Below are 15767 nucleotides of genomic sequence, written 5' to 3'. Positions count from 1 at the left end.
AGTGTTGTAGAGTCTGCAGTGCATAAAAAATAATGGAACCCTGAAAAAAAAAACTGCCAGGCCCCAGGGATCATTAGGATTTGTTATGATTGTCATGAATAACATATAGAAGTCTTTCTGAATACTTACAATAATATGCTGGGATCACATACATGTGGATGGATTTTTGAGAACCCCATTCACACATAGCATAAAAAAATTATGCAACATTCTGACAGCTCTTCAAATTTTGCAAAAATGCAGCAAATTTTAAGATGTGATTTTATTTTCTTCAACACATAGGATAAAAAATACATAATGAACATCTGATACATTTAACCCTGAACTGGCTGTGAGCCAGTGCTAAAACTATGGGATCGATTCATTATTGCATTTGAGCTTTATTTTTGTCGTTTCCAATATTTGTCATCTGATTTTCATTTGCTCTTCTTGTAATTTGTGCCATTCTTAAAGGGAACCTGTCACCCCCTCAGGCGTTTGTAACTAAAAGAGCCACCATGTGCAGCAGTAATGCTGCATTCTGACAAGGTGGCTCTTTTAGTTATGCTCTCTGCACACTATGAAATAAATGCTTATAAAATGTGCCCCCTCTTACACTGAAATCGTTTCCGGGCATGCGCAGTTGCGCTCCCCTTCACTTACTTCATTAGCGTTCCTGGTGCCTGCGCTGTAAGAGGAGGCGACGCCTGGCGCGCAGAGGCCCGGAGTGACAGCTTTGCTGCGTCTGATTAGGGGGAAAGACCCGCCCCAGGACGATTTCACGGTATGAGGGGGCACATTTTATAAGCGTTTATTTCAGCGTGTGCATGGAGCATAACTAAAAGAGCCACCTTGTCAGAATGCAGCATTACTGCTGCACAAGGTGGCTCTTTTAGTTGCAAACGCCTGAGGGGGGTGACAGGTTCCCTTTAAAGTTTATTTTATTTGTGTATGTGGTATTTTTTATGTTTGCCATTGTGGGTAGAGTTTGAGGTTTCCAGATGTTTTCGGGTGAATCTTCAATTGCTTCTGTAACACCCCAGGTAACCGGTTGTTACAGTGGTATGCTTGGAATCGATGAGGATCCCTTTAACAGGTAACAAGTACATACAACACTGTTCTGACTCCAGTCCAGAAGCTGCAGCTCCTGGAAAGAGAAGAGAGAAACAGCAGTCTGTAGGAGACTGATAGGGGAGAAGAATTGAAGGAGAGGAGCTGCGACTGAACTCCCTCCACGCGGAAGAGCAGAGTACCGGAGACCGGAATTCCGAGGTTGTGGGGGTAACTGAATGCCCCACAGCAGAAACCGGCGGGCAGGAGATTTCAGGTCGCCTATCCACCATTAACACCCGAAGGCACAATGACAGATAGAGCCCAAAGTCATAATTAGAGACACCTGTAAAAAGGCTCGAGTTGCCTGGCATGCGGGTAGTGTCCTACTTAAAAGGGACAGAGAGAATGTGAGTGGAGCGCCCCCAGACGCAGGGCTGCGGGTACTCGGTCCGGAGTTGTCACGGTGGCTAGACCCGGTCCGTGACCCTGCTAAGGGGCGTCCAATAAAAGGTGATGGTGCGTGGTGCAAGGTGCGAAGAATAACGAGGACACAGAATTGCAGTCTCTACCTTTTACTGAAGGTTTCAGGATCCTCAATCCAGGGCACTGTCAACAGGGCTGTATGAGACCGGCCGGTCCGAAGGCACATCCAGAGTTCCCTTTGCAGGTGGAAATCAGTGCCTACCAACTAGCACCTGTGTGTTGTAGTTCTTCCCTGCTGGGCATTCGGGATAATTCTCACAACTTCTGTTCTCGTTCTTTCTATATCTTTCTCTCTCCGTCCCCCAGGTTTGTTATGGCTAGGACGCACCTTTATGATAGGTAGGCCTGGAGTTATTCTGGGACCCTAGTGTCGCCCCTCTCCCACGATTGCCTCCTGTCCTTCTTAGGTGATGTATGGTAGACAGCCAACCTGTAATTAACTGTCCTGCCGCTGTTTGAAGTAATGCGTGGAGACTGTTACTTCCTCGGTGCTCCGGCCACCGGCTATGCGCCTCAGTAGGATGTTGCCGTTCTCGGGGCACGACTCCTACTGGTTCTCCTTTATACTTGATCTCTTTTCTCACTGTCCACAATATCCTTCGCTTTGTGTCCTTTCTTTAGATACCGCCGCAAGGTAGTGCAGGCGCGGTTCCATAACAATCTGTCCTTTCAGCTAGGTACCTGCCAGATTCCCCAGTTTTGACAGGTCCTCCCTGGAGCTCTCCCAGGCTGCGTTCTGCCTGACTTCCTGTCCAACCCCTAGTTTTACCAGTGTGAGGAGAGACCTAATAAATAGGCCTTTTGCTCCCCCTAGTGGCCGGAGTGTGAAGTGTAATGTGTGCTGTGATACCTGGTCAGAAGAACTCCTTTAGTGCCATCAGACGTACCATCACTCCCCTTAGTGGCAGAGTGACGTTACTGCAACGACCAGATCTCTGGGGCGCTGCATGAGGTCCTTGTGTGAATCCTAAGGCAGCAAGGGACTACAACACAGAGCAGTAAGGAAGGCTTCCAACCCTGGCCGGGCCTCACAATCACTTGTTACCTGTACCCTGGACTGTGGCTGCATAATACCAGTAAAAGGTAAAGAGACTGCAACTTTGTGTCCTCTCATTCTTTTCTGCACTTCGCCATCTACCATCTTTACCTACTACACCAGGAGCCCTGGGGATTAAGCTTCACCTGTGGGAAGCCATACCATCCCTGCTGCAGTACCATCACCCCAATGGACCCCTTTAAGCAACGTCAGTCATCCCTGACCTAATACTACAGGTGGCGTCACAAACAAACTTTATTCTTTATTCAACAACCCCTTTAAAGACCTCTTTAACTTGGATGCCCAGGGCCACGGAGCGGGTCACTGCCACCGTGACCACCCCTTTACCAACCTCCGGACCCGACCAGAGTATCCTCTAGGCAAAATTTAGCAAAAATGTGTCCCACTCCCAGTATTTCCCTGGAGTGATTTTGTTTGTGTCAGATATTTTGTCACAAATTTTAGTTTCATTTAGCAAAGTGACAGTTTTTGCTCTAAAAAGTCACAAAACAGGTCAAAATTTTAAATAGAGATTTGGTGTAAAATTCATAAACCATCTGCTCCATTTTCAAAAATTTGGCTAAAAAAAGTAAACAAATACCACAAGACAAAAAAAGAAGTCACTTAAACTCTCCCCGATAAGAATGAATTGGGACCCTGCTTTCTGCAAAACAAAGCAATGCTTTATATTCTGTTTGTTAGCATCATGGGACCGGATATCTAACAGTTATGAATGGGAGTTTATGAATATATGCATCATTCCATTCTAAATATAGTGAACCATTTTAAACCCATACTTTTTATGCAATGCAGTTGACATTTCTTGTCCCCCATCCAGGCTTCATTTGACACATACATTTATGCTCCGGGTAATACTCCAAACGATATCTACCCAAAAAATGTTATGACGCATCATGAACCCTTACTACATATACCAAATAGAGCTCACAGCTGTAGGGAACAGTGGGGAGCACACTGACGGACAGATTTACATAGTAAAGGTATGATTTTTACAGGGGCTCAGTCCCATATATGAGAATGTGATTGGTTTATGTTTGGGCACATGGCAGAGCTCAGAAGGGAAGGAGCGCCGTTTGACTTTTTAATGCAAAATTGACTGGAGTTGAGATGGGATGCCATGTTGCGTTTGGAGAGCCTCTGATGTGCCTAAACATTGAAACCCCCCACAAGTGACACCATTTTGGAAAGTAGACCCCCTAAGGAACTTATCTAAATGTGTGGTGAGCACTTTGAACCCCCAAGTGCTTCGCAGAAGTTTATAATGTAGAGCCGTAAAAATTAAAAATCGTATTTGTTTCCCAGAAATGATTTTTCGCCCCCAATTTTTTATTTTCCCAAGTGTAACAGGAGAAATTGGACCACAAAAGTTGTTGTGCAATTCGTCCTGAGTACACTGATACCCCATATGTGGGGGTAAACCACTGTTTGGGCGCATGGCAGAGCTCAGAAGGGAAGGAGCGCCATTTCACTTATCAATGCAAAATTGGCTGTAATTGAGATAGCACGCCATGTCTCGTTTGGAGAGTCCAGATGTGCCTAAACAGTGGAAACCCCCAAAAGTGACCCCATTTTGGAAAGTAGACCCCTAAGGAACTTATCTAGATGGGGGTTCAAAGTGCTCACCACACAAGTGCTTTGCAGAAGTTTATAATGTAGAGCCGTAAAAATAAAAAATCTTATTTGTTTCCCAAAAATGATTTTTCGCCCCCAATTTTTTATTTTCCCAAGGGTAACAGGAGAAATTGTGGGGGTAAACCACTGTTTGGGCATACGGCAGAGCTCAGAAGGGAAGGAGCCCCGTTTTACGTTTTCAACGGAGAATTGTATGGATTGAGATCGGACGTCATGTTGCATTTGCAGAGCCTAAACAGTGGAAACCTCCCAATTCTAACTCCAACCCTTACTCCAACACACCCCTAACCCTAATCACACCCCTAACCCCAACAGACCCCTAACCTTAATCTCAACACACCCCTAACCCTGACACACCCCTAACCCAACCATAAACGTAATCCAAACCCTCCCAACTCTAGCCCCAACCCTAACTTTAGCCCAAACCCCAACCTTAACTTTAGCCCCAACCCTAACTTTAGTCCCAACCCTAACTTAAGCCCCAACCCTAACTTTGGCCCCAACCCTAACTTTGGCCCCAACCCTAATGGGAAAATAGAATTAAATACTTTTTTTATTTTATTATTTTTCCCCAACTAAGGTGGTGATAAAGGGGGGTTTCATTTACTATTTATAGTGGGTTTTTATAGCGGGTTTTTATGTTTGGCAGCTGTCACACATTAAAAGACGCTTTTTATTGCAAAAAATATTTTTTGTGTTACCACATTCTGAGAGTTATAAATTTTCCATATTTTGGTCCACAGAGTCATGTGAGGCCTTGTTTTTTGGGGGACGAGTTGACCTTTTTATTGGTACCATTTTCGTGCACATGACATTTTTTAATCGCTTTTTATTCCAATTTTTGTTAAGCAGAATGAACAAAAACCAGCAATTCATGAATTTCTTTTGGGGGGGCGTTTATACCGTTCCGCGTTTGGTAAAATTGATAAAGCAGTTTTTGTTCTTCAGGTCAGTACGATTACAGCAACACCTCATTTATATAATTTTTTTATGTTTGGGCGTTTTTATGTAATAAAAACTATTTTATAGAAAAAATAATTATTTTTGCATCGCTTTACTCTGAGGGCTATAACTTTTTTATTTTTTGTTGATGATGCTGTATGGTGGCTCGATTTTTGTGGGACAAGATGATGTTTTCGGCGGTACCATGTTTATTTATATCCGTCTTTTTGATCACGTGTTATTCCACTTTTTGTTCGGCGATATGATGATAAAGCACTGTTTTTTGCCTTGTTTTTTATTTTTTACTGTGTTCACTGAAGGGTTTAACTAGTGGGACACTTTTATAGGTCTGGTCGTTACGGAAGCGGCGATATATGTGTACTTTTATTTTTTTTATTATTTACATAAAGAAATGTATTTATTGGAACAATATATATATATATTTTTTTTTAAATGTATTTAGGATTTTTTTCTTTTACACAGGTAAATATTTTTTTTTTTTACTTTATAGCATGATGTCCCACCCTGGGACAGTGTCAGATCGCTGATCTGACACTTTGCACAGCACTGTCTCAGATCAGCAATCTGACAGGCAAGGCTTGCCGGCGCCTGCAGGTGCTTGCAAGCCACCTCCCTGCAGGACCCGGAATGTCCCCTGTGGCCATCTTGGTTCCGGGGCCTGCAGGGAGGAGGCCGGAGGAGACGCTCGGAACAACGTAATCACATCGCCTTGTTCCGAGGGTCTCAGGGAAGCACGCAGGGAGCCCCCACCCTGCGCGATGCTTCCCTATGCCGCCGGGGCGCTGCAATCATGTTTTATCACAGTGTTCCAGGGATTAATGTGCCAGGAGCAGTCCATGACCGCTCCTGGTACGTAGTGTCAGATGTCAGCTGTGATAATCAGCTGACACCCGGCTGCGATCGGCCGCCCTCCCCCCGTGAGCGCGGTTGATCGGTGATGACGTACTATCCTGTCGGTGGTCATAGGGGCCCACACCACCTCGATGGGATAGTGCGTCTAATGTCAGAAAGGAGTTAAGGTCAAGACTTCAAAGACCATTCCCAAGCTTTAACTATGTTCTTCATTAGTCTTTTTTTGTAAAATGACTTGTGTGCTTTGGATCATCATTTTGCTGCTTTACCAACATTCTCTTAAGATTTTGCACAGATGTGTTTTGGGCATGTCAGCGCTATTATCCATCAGAGTTGAACAGCACTCCTTCTCTTCCAAGCTCTGCGGTGCGCCCAAACAGTGGTTTACCCCCACATATGGGGTATCCTCATACTAAGGAGAAATTGCACAACTTTTGTGGTCTAATTTCTCCTGTTACCCTTGTGAAAATAAAAATTTGGGGGCAAAAAATCATTTTTGTAGAAACGGCTCTACGTTATAAACTTCTGTGAAGCACCTGGAAGTTTAAAGTGCTCACCACACATCTAGATAAGTTCCTTAAGGGGTCTAGTTTCCAAAATGGTGTCATTTGTCGTGAGTTTCCAATGTTTAGGCACATCAGGGGCTCTCCAAACGCGACATGGCATCCGATCTCCATTCCAGCTAATTCTACATTGAAAAAGTAAAACGGCGCTCCTTCACTTCCCAGCTCTGTGGTGCGCCCAAACAGTGGTTTACCCCCATATATGGGGTATCGGCGTATTCAGGAGAAATTGCACAACAAAATTTATGGTTAAATTTCTGTTTTTACACTTGTGAAAATTACAAAAAAATGGTTCTGAAGTAAAATGTTTGCAAAAAAAGGTTAAATGTTCATTTTTTTCCTTCCACATTGTTTCACTTCCTGTGAAGCACGTAAAGGGTTAATAAACTTCTTGAATGTGGTTTTGAGCACCTTGAGGGGTGCAGTTTTTAGAATGGTGTCACACTTGGTTATTTTCTATCATATAGACCCCTCAAAATGACTTCAAATGTGATGTGGTCCCTAAAGAAAATGGTGTTGTAAAAATGAGAAATCGCTGGTCAACTTTTAACCCTTATAACTCCCTAACAAAAATAAAATTTGTTTCCAAAATTGTGCTGATGTAAAGTAGACATGTGGAAAATGTTATTTATTAACTATTTTTTGTGACGTATCTCTCTGATTTAAGGGCAAAAAAAAAACAAGTTTGACATTTTTTCATAAATAATCGCAAGGAATATCGAAGAAATGTTACCACTAACATGAAGTACAATATGTCCCAAAAAAACTATGCAGAATTGGCTGGGGAGGAGGGGGCGGAGTTATGGCCGCGCATGCACGGTCGGAAATGGCAGACGCGACGTACAAAAAAATGTTACATTGAAGAAGCCGGCGGGCAGGTGGGGACGCAGGAGGACCCAGGGACACCAGTAAGTATAACAGGGTCCCCGAATCCCCCTATTTCTCTGTCCTCTGATGTGCGATCACATCAGAGGACAGAGAATAACACACCGCTTTTTTTTGCGGTCGCCGGTAAATAGTTAATTACCGGCTGTCGCAAAGCAGGGGTCGGTAAAAACCGACCCCCATCATGTTCTTTGGAGTTTCGGCTACCCCCGGCAGCCGAGACCCCAAAGATCTTCCGGGTGTCGGCCGGCGGGCGCATGCGCAGTGCATTTTTTGGCCGGAACAAGATGGCGGTGCCCATCGGGAGCCACGAGGAGCACCGGGGGAGACAGATGAGTATTGGGGGGTGATCGGGGACCCCATTTCTCTGTCCTCTGATGTGCGATCACATCGGAGGACAGAGAAATTAAATGGGAAATCACGTTTTTTGTTTTTAGAGCGCCGGTAAACGGTTAATTACCGGCGATCGCAACCCAAGGGTCGGTAAAAAAAAACCCAAATCATGTTCTCTGGGGTCTCGGCTACCCCCGGTAACCAAAACCCCAGAGAAAATCCAACTCTGGGGGGCGCTATTCACTTTTTCCACAGCGCCGTTAATTAACGGTGCTGTGGTTTAAGTACCCTTAACTGCCGCCGTTAAAAGGCGTATCGGTGGTCATTAAGGGGTTAAAGTTTCATATCAAAAAGATCAAAAGACAGCGCCTCACATAGTTTTGACCTTTTTCAAGGTCTTCTGACCGAAACATCGCCACAGGAGGCAGAATAAAATGTAAGATTGACTTTTCACCACTATGTGAGGCGTTGTCTTTTGATCTTTTTGATATGGAATACGCTCTGGGTTGGACTCCCTGGTTTTGACGTGCGCCTTTTGTCCTAATGGACATGGACTCATTGTGGGTGCCCATGAGCAATACACAGATTTCTATGAAGAATTTTCCATACAATGACTATGTGGCTTTTATACGTGTAATAATCTTGTTTTCATTCATGATTCATGTTTATAAAGCCATTTGATGAATGTAATTTGTTCATGATGACTCATAATTCATTTTACTCCAGGAGGGCAAACCTGATAAAAACCTTGAGTATAATAGTAACTACACATAGTTACTGAGAAAAAAGGTGCTGAGAAAAAAGGTAATCAAATAGAGTAAATTAACTTTACATGCTGTTTCTACAATTTTTCTTGAGGGGCAAGCATTCCGAAAATAGAAATATAACATTGCAACTCAGCTCCATTTAAGCAAATGTGGCTGAGCTGTACTACTACACGCAATCTGTGGACCAGTGTGGCATTATTTTTTGGAAAAGATGCCATGTTCTTCTGATCCTGTGCAACCCCTTTAACACCTTTGCAACATCTTCTGTACATGTATGCCAGAAGTGTGACCTGCCAACTATGTAAGGCCTCATTCAGACATCAGTAATTTTTCTTGCATGCAAAATACGATCCGAGTTTAACATGCGTTTATCAGTGTTTCATCAGAGTTTGGTCAGTGTGTCTGTTTTTACCAGTCAGTTTCATCAGTTTTTTTAATGAAAGAAAAAAATTCTGAAGGTTTCTCAACCTTCTCATTTGAAGTAGTCCGTTAAAAATTGGGCAACCCACGAATGTAATGTGATGCTGTCCAATTTTTTCAATGACCCAGACTTGTATTGGTAATATTAATCTGAGAGTCGGATAACAGACTTGTCTCCATGATTGTTTGAGAACTATTCAGTCCACAAAAATATGTGGACTATATACAGGGTCGTACTGGCCCACCAGAGAACCGGAGGATTCTCCGGTGGGCCCAGGCACTGACACCTGCTGGCATACTGGCCAGCAGCTGCCTAAGGCCCTCACTGCTCTATGGGCCCCCAGCCAGTGGCTATAAGGCCCCTGAGTGAAGGGGGCCCGCCCTGTGCCAGTGGAGCAGCAGTGGGTGACAGGAAGCCATGTCTGTCCCCACTGATAAAGAGAAATGAATATTCACGCTTCTCCACGGCCCCATGGGCATGGAGAGAAGTGAATACCATTTCACTTTAATAGCGAGCAGCGTTAGGTGCAGGCTGCAACTAACACTGCCCGCATGTAAAACCCCAACACCACACCACTTTCTCACACTCACACACAAAGCACCGCACCACATACACACACGCACGTGTTGCAGCACATCCCGGCGTCTTGCTTCCTTCCCCACGTTTTCTGTCTGAGACAACATAGCTGGATGACGTCATCATTCAGCGCGTGGCTATTTCAGACAGAAAGCTGCCAGCGAGGAAGAGGCTGCTCGGATGTGCTGCAAGAGGTGAGTGTTGCTGTGTGTCTGTTTGTATTTGGTGCAATGCAGTGCTTTGTGTGTGAGTGTGAGTTTTGCGGTGGTGTGTGTGTGTATGTGGTGCTTTGTGTGTTTGAGAGAGAGTGGTGCGGTGCTGTGTGTGCATTGGTGATGTATGTATTGGAGATTGGCAATGATGGGGTGGTGGGGAAGGACAATGGAGTGGTGGGGAAAGAGGCAACCACCTGGTGAAATGGGCAATGATGGAGTGATGGGGAAGAAGGCAATGATGGTTGTGGTGGAAAAGACAATGATGGTGGTGGGGGAGGCAATGATGGAGTTGTTGAAATGGGCAATGATGGGGGTGTTGAAATGGACAATGATGGGGGTGGGGGAGAAAGCAATGATGGTTGTGGTGTAAAGGACAATGGTGGTGGGTTGGGCGATGATGGGGGTTGTGGGGGAGAAGGCAAAGATGGAGGTGGTTGAAAGGGCAATGATATGGGTGGTGGGGGAGAAGGCAATGATGGGAGTGGAGGGGGAGAACAATGATGGAGGTGGAGAGGGGCTGCATTATACCCTATGAGAGGGGCTGCATTATACTTTATGAGGGAGCTACATTATATTATGTGGGAGGGACTGCATTATTCTCTCAGGGGACTACATTATATTCTGGGGGGCTACAATATACTCTATGGGGGGCTGCATTATACTATATGAGGGGGGCTGCTTTATACCCTATGAGGGTGCTACACTATATTCTATGGTGGGGACTGCATTATAACTTATGAGGGGGTTGCATTATATTTTGTGGGGTGGGCTGCATTATATTCTATGAGAGGGGGCTGCATTATATACTTTGAGGGGGCTAAGTTATTTTATAGGGGGGCTGCATTTTATTCTATGAGGGAGGCTACATTATATTCTATGACGCGGTTACTTTATATTCTATGAGGCGGGGCTACCCCAACCCCTGCTACATAATTAAAACGTCTACTACCTTATTTATACCCAGATATTAGCGTGTTATATCACACAATTGGTGGTCTTGTATTTATTTCTATGTAGCTACATAGTGGACCTCAAGAATGATTTTTCTCTGGTGGGCCCAAGGTGCTCCAGTCCGACAGACTATATATACCATAATAGTTGTATCTGTAAAAAAACACAGAATTCGTATGCGAAAAACTGACGTCTGAAAGAGGCCTTATACAGTAGGCACCTGAAAGTAACTGCTGCTATTAGAGCTAATTTAACCACTTAGAGTCTGCAGTCAGGTGTGAAAGTAGCATCCATTCTGTGTTCATTACACCACCTGATGAAGAAACCAATGAAAGCAAAAATATGTAAAAATGGTGATGTCTGTAAGAGGTTAAAAATTGCTTATCCATATGTCATATTACATACATTCATCTCATTCATAGCTTACTATTGTTGAAAATTTGACCCTCTCAAAGATTCCCAGATGATGAGTCAAATATAGGAGTTTTTATTCTTGCTGCACTAATTGTAGATTTAATCATTGTGTCCTTTAACACAGCTTGTGAATGAATCACTAGCATTTTGAGGAGCTGAAGTTCTCCCACATAGATGTTTTGATGAAGATTTCTGCTCCTTACAAAGCCTCTGAGGTTAACAAAAAAAAGGCAGTATTCTAAATATTCTAAGAAAGAACGCTTCATTCTTTACGCTTATTTACACATTAACACCTTGAAAACGTATTCATACCCAGTAAACTTTTCCACCTTTTTTTCACTTTGCATCCACAAAGTTAAATATATTATATTGGGATTTTATGTTATATACCAACACAAAGTACAATTATTTGTGAAGTGTAAAGGAAATGATAGATGGTTTTCTAGTAGTTTTAAAAATATAAACTAAATCAGGGGTCCCCAACTCCAGGCCTCGAGGGCCGCCAACAGTGCAGGTTTTCAGGATTTCTTTAGTATTGCATCGGTGGTAATGTGATCATCTGCACAGGTGATGATTCCAACCCCTGTGCAATACTAAGGAAATCCTGAAAACATGCACTGTTGGCGGCCCTCGAGGCCTGGAGTTGGGGACCACGGAACTAAATTGTGACTCAATACGTTGTACGACCACACACATATTGCTGCAATTACTGCTGAAAGTCTTTTTGGAAATACAGTATCTCTACCAGCTTTGCACATCTAGAAGCACAGACTTTTGCCCATTCTTCTTTGAAAACTAGCTCTAGATCAGTGACATTGGATGGGGTGCATCAGAACAGTAATTTTCGAGTCTTGCAACAGATTCTCTGTGGGAGTTAGTTCTGGACTATGACTGGGCCATTCACCCACATGAATAAATATGCTTTTCTCCAAACAATTACATTGTAGATGTGGCAGTATGTTTAGGGTTGTTGTCATGCTGGAAGGTGAACCTACTCTCTAGTCTCAAGTTGTTTCAAGTTTTCCTCCAGAATTGCAATGTACACTGCTCAAAAAAATTAAGGGAACACTTAAACATCATAATGTAACAACAAGCCAATCACACTTCTGTGAAATCAACCCATCGAGTTATGAAGCAACACTGATTGTGAATAAATTTCCCCTGCTGTTGTGCAAGTGTAAGAGACAACAGTTAGAAATGATAGGCAATTGGCAAGACAACCCCTATAAAGGAGTGGTTTTACAAAGGGGAGGGAAAAACAGACCATTTCTCTGTTATCATCCTTTTTTGGCTGTTTTTGTCACTTTTGAAATTTGTCATTGCTCTCACACCTAGAGGTCCTGTACAGTAACATGAGGTGTTGTCTACAACCCACAAAAGTTGCTCAGGTAGTGCAGCTCATCCAGGATGGCACATCAATGCGAGCTGTGGCAAGAAAGGTAGCTGTGCCTGTCACTAGTGTCCATAGCATGGAGCAGATACCAGGAGACAGGCCAGTACACCAGGAGACATGGAGGGGGGCATAGGAGGGCAACAACCCAGCAGCAGGACTGCTACCTCCTCCTTTGTGCGAGGAACAGAAGGAGCAGTGCCAGAGCCCAGCAAAATGACTTTCAGCAGGCCACTAACACCCATGTGTCTGCTCAAACTGTCAGAAACAGCCTCCATCAGGGTGTTATGAGGGCCTGACGTCCACAAGTGGGTGTTGTGCTTACAGCCCAACAGCATGCAGGGAGATTGCCATTTGCCAGAGAACACCAAGATTGGCAGATTTGACACTGGTCTTCACAGATGAGAGCAGGTTCACACTGAGGCAGATGTGACAGAGTCTGGAGATGCCGTGGAGAGCATTCTGCTGCCTGCAACATCCTCCATCGTGACAGGTTTGGCAGTGAGTCAGGAATGGTGTGGGGAGGCCTTTCTTTGGAGAGCTGCACAGCCCTCCATGTGCTAGCCTGAGGTACCCTGACTGCCAGTAGGCACCAGGATGAGATCATCGGACCCCTTGTGAGACAATATGCAGGTGCAGTGGGCCCTGGGTTCCTTCGGATGCATGACAATGCTAGGCCTCATGAGGCTGAAGTGTGTCAGAAGTTCCTGCATGTTGAAGGCATAGATGCTATGGACTGGCCTGTCCGTTCTCCAGCACTGAATCCAATCGAGCACATCTGGGACACCTTGTCTCATTCCATCCACCAATGCCACATTGCACCACAGATTGTCCAGAAGTTGACTGATGCCTTAATCCAAATCTGGGAAAATATCTCTCTGGATAACATTCACCACCTCATCAGGACAATGCCCAGCCATTATAGGGAGGTCATACAGGCACGTGAAGGCCACACACTACTGAGCATCATTTTCTTGTCTTGGGGCATTTCCACTGAAGTTGGATCAGCCTGCAATTTGATTTTCCACTTTGATTTTGAGCATCATTCCAACTCCAGACCTCCATGGAATATTAGTTGTGATTTGCATTCATCATTTTTAGGTTTTATTCTCAACGCATTTCACTATGTAATGAAAAAGATTTGCAACCGGACTATTTCATTCAGTGATATCTAGGATGTGGGATTTTAATGTTCCCTTTATTTTTGAGCAGTCTATTTAGCTCCATCCATCTTCCCATCAATTCTGATCCACTTACCTGTCCCTGCTGAAGCAAAGCATCCCCATTCCCAACATCATGATCCTGCTACCACCATGCTTGATGGTGTTTTCAAGGTGAGGTGTATGACCAAAGCACATTCTTCAACATGCTAGCAGTGTCCCCTACATGGCTTTTCGCAAACTGCATAGGGGACTACTTATGGCTTATTTTCAAAAATGTCTTTCTTCTTGCAAGTGTAATATAAAGGCCGGATTGGTTGACAATATGAATAATAGCTGTCCTGTGGACAGATTGTCCCACCTGAGCTTTTGATCTAGAGCTTCTCCAAAGTGACCATGGGCCTCTTGGCTACTTATTAGCCAACATTTTGCGACAGGCCAGAGCCCAGGCACTTCCACAGTTCCATGTGCGGTGGTCTCTGGGAATATCACCGCCACCATTCTCATCTCTCGAGATCTTGGTCCCGAAATCACCATCTGCGCATGCGCCGCCCACGGCAGTGGTCATATTCCCGAAGACCACCGCACATGGCACCGTGGAAGTGCTGGGGCTCTGGCCTGTCGCAAAATGTTGGCAGAGCCCCTGGCAACTACAGACACCCACGCAGCACCGCTGGGCACCAGAGATACCCGCAGCCACCATGGGCATGGGGACACCCGCAGCACCGCTGGGCACCAGAGACACCAGCAGCACCGCTGGGCACCAGGGACATATGCAGCACCGGCCAGCATCCGCCAGGCACCTGGAGACACCCGGCAGCAGCACAAGACCCCCACAGCAGCGCACCACACATCAGAGCCCCCTCATCCCTGCTGCAGCCTGCAGCATCACCCCACTCCTGCCTCCTCCAGCAGTGACCCTGCTTCACCGCAGCTACCACCCCCAGTAAGCAATAAGATGAAAGATTGTAAGAAGCACCACCATTTTATTAAAAAAAAAAAATTCCTATTTTTCTCCTCAAAATTTGGGGTGCTTCTTATAATCCTGAGCATTTTATAATCTGAAAAATACAGTATGTTGGAAAGTGCAAATAGTGTGAGACATGTCCGCTGCTCTTGTCAGCACCACTAAGAATTCACAGATGCCAATTTCACCGCACTCCCGAAGCGATAGCATCGGGCCTATTTCTAGTAATAAATAATACTGAGTGATCTAAATCAGTGTTTCGCCAAACTCCTGTCCTCACCGCCCCCAACAGATCATGTTTTCCGGATTTCCTAAGTATTGCACAGGAGATAGTATTGCACAAATGAGAGTAATAAATCCTGGGCTAAGTTGTGAGACATGTACTGACACCATGTTGTATAATGTACATTTAGATGGGCAGAAATGACAAGCCCCCGTAGTAGTCATATTTTTACATTGACAGTTTCGCATATGAAACTAATACAAAAACCCCACTAAAAATTAAAATTAGTTTCACTTACCCTGGCACATATTTTGGGTCATAGGTGGAAAACAGAGACTCAGGGAGCTGTGGTAAAATGATAGGCATTTTTGCAGAAAGTGTTGATGATGCTCAGCCTGCTGGGGTTTGCCTGGTAACAGTAACTGGACACACAGAAGCCTAGCAGCTACGCTAATGATGTTTGTGTACACATCCGGAGAAGCCTGGAATTAATGTATAGAGACTTTGGAATATCAGTGACACAACAGTATTTTTCTTTTAGTGACAGAATGTAATTTTATCTACTTTAAAAGAAAATGTATATGTTTATATGTTTGTATAGGAACCCTGCAATCTGCCCTTGTATGTGTGGTTGCTGTAGTAACAGTATGACAGGTGTGCACAAAGAGGAGTGCAACACTACTGCCACCTTGTGTTCACTCAAGTAAATGCTTATGAAAGTCATATTTCTTCCATATACTATTTATTGAAAACACAGCACAACTATCTATCTAGCATTCCTTCGACCTATCTATCGAACGCTAACTATTATTCTATCATTCACTCTATCATTCCTTATATATAGCTAATACCTATCTATCATCTATCTATTTATCTGTCTATA

The 15767-nt window shown here is 44.3% G+C and overlaps 1 protein-coding gene across 2 annotated transcripts in view; it reads right to left on the bottom strand.

Annotated features, from left to right (window-relative positions):
- Positions 1-15302, bottom strand: part of LOC138657924 (ciliary microtubule inner protein 2B-like) — a 148951-nt gene extending 133649 nt beyond the window's left edge. For both annotated transcript variants that reach the window (XM_069745524.1, XM_069745523.1), the window contains exon 1: positions 15183-15302. In XM_069745524.1, the coding sequence (XP_069601625.1) occupies positions 15183-15250 (68 nt within the window). In that variant the 5' untranslated portion in view covers positions 15251-15302. The remainder of the gene's footprint in view (positions 1-15182) is intronic.
- Between the last annotated feature and the right edge of the window lie 465 nt (positions 15303-15767).

The sequence above is a fragment of the Ranitomeya imitator genome, chromosome 1 (assembly GCF_032444005.1).
Source record: "Ranitomeya imitator isolate aRanImi1 chromosome 1, aRanImi1.pri, whole genome shotgun sequence".
NCBI classification, from domain to species: domain Eukaryota; kingdom Metazoa; phylum Chordata; class Amphibia; order Anura; family Dendrobatidae; genus Ranitomeya; species Ranitomeya imitator.
The sequence above is the reverse complement of the archived record's forward strand: the minus strand, read 5'-3'. Positions and strand labels throughout refer to the sequence as shown.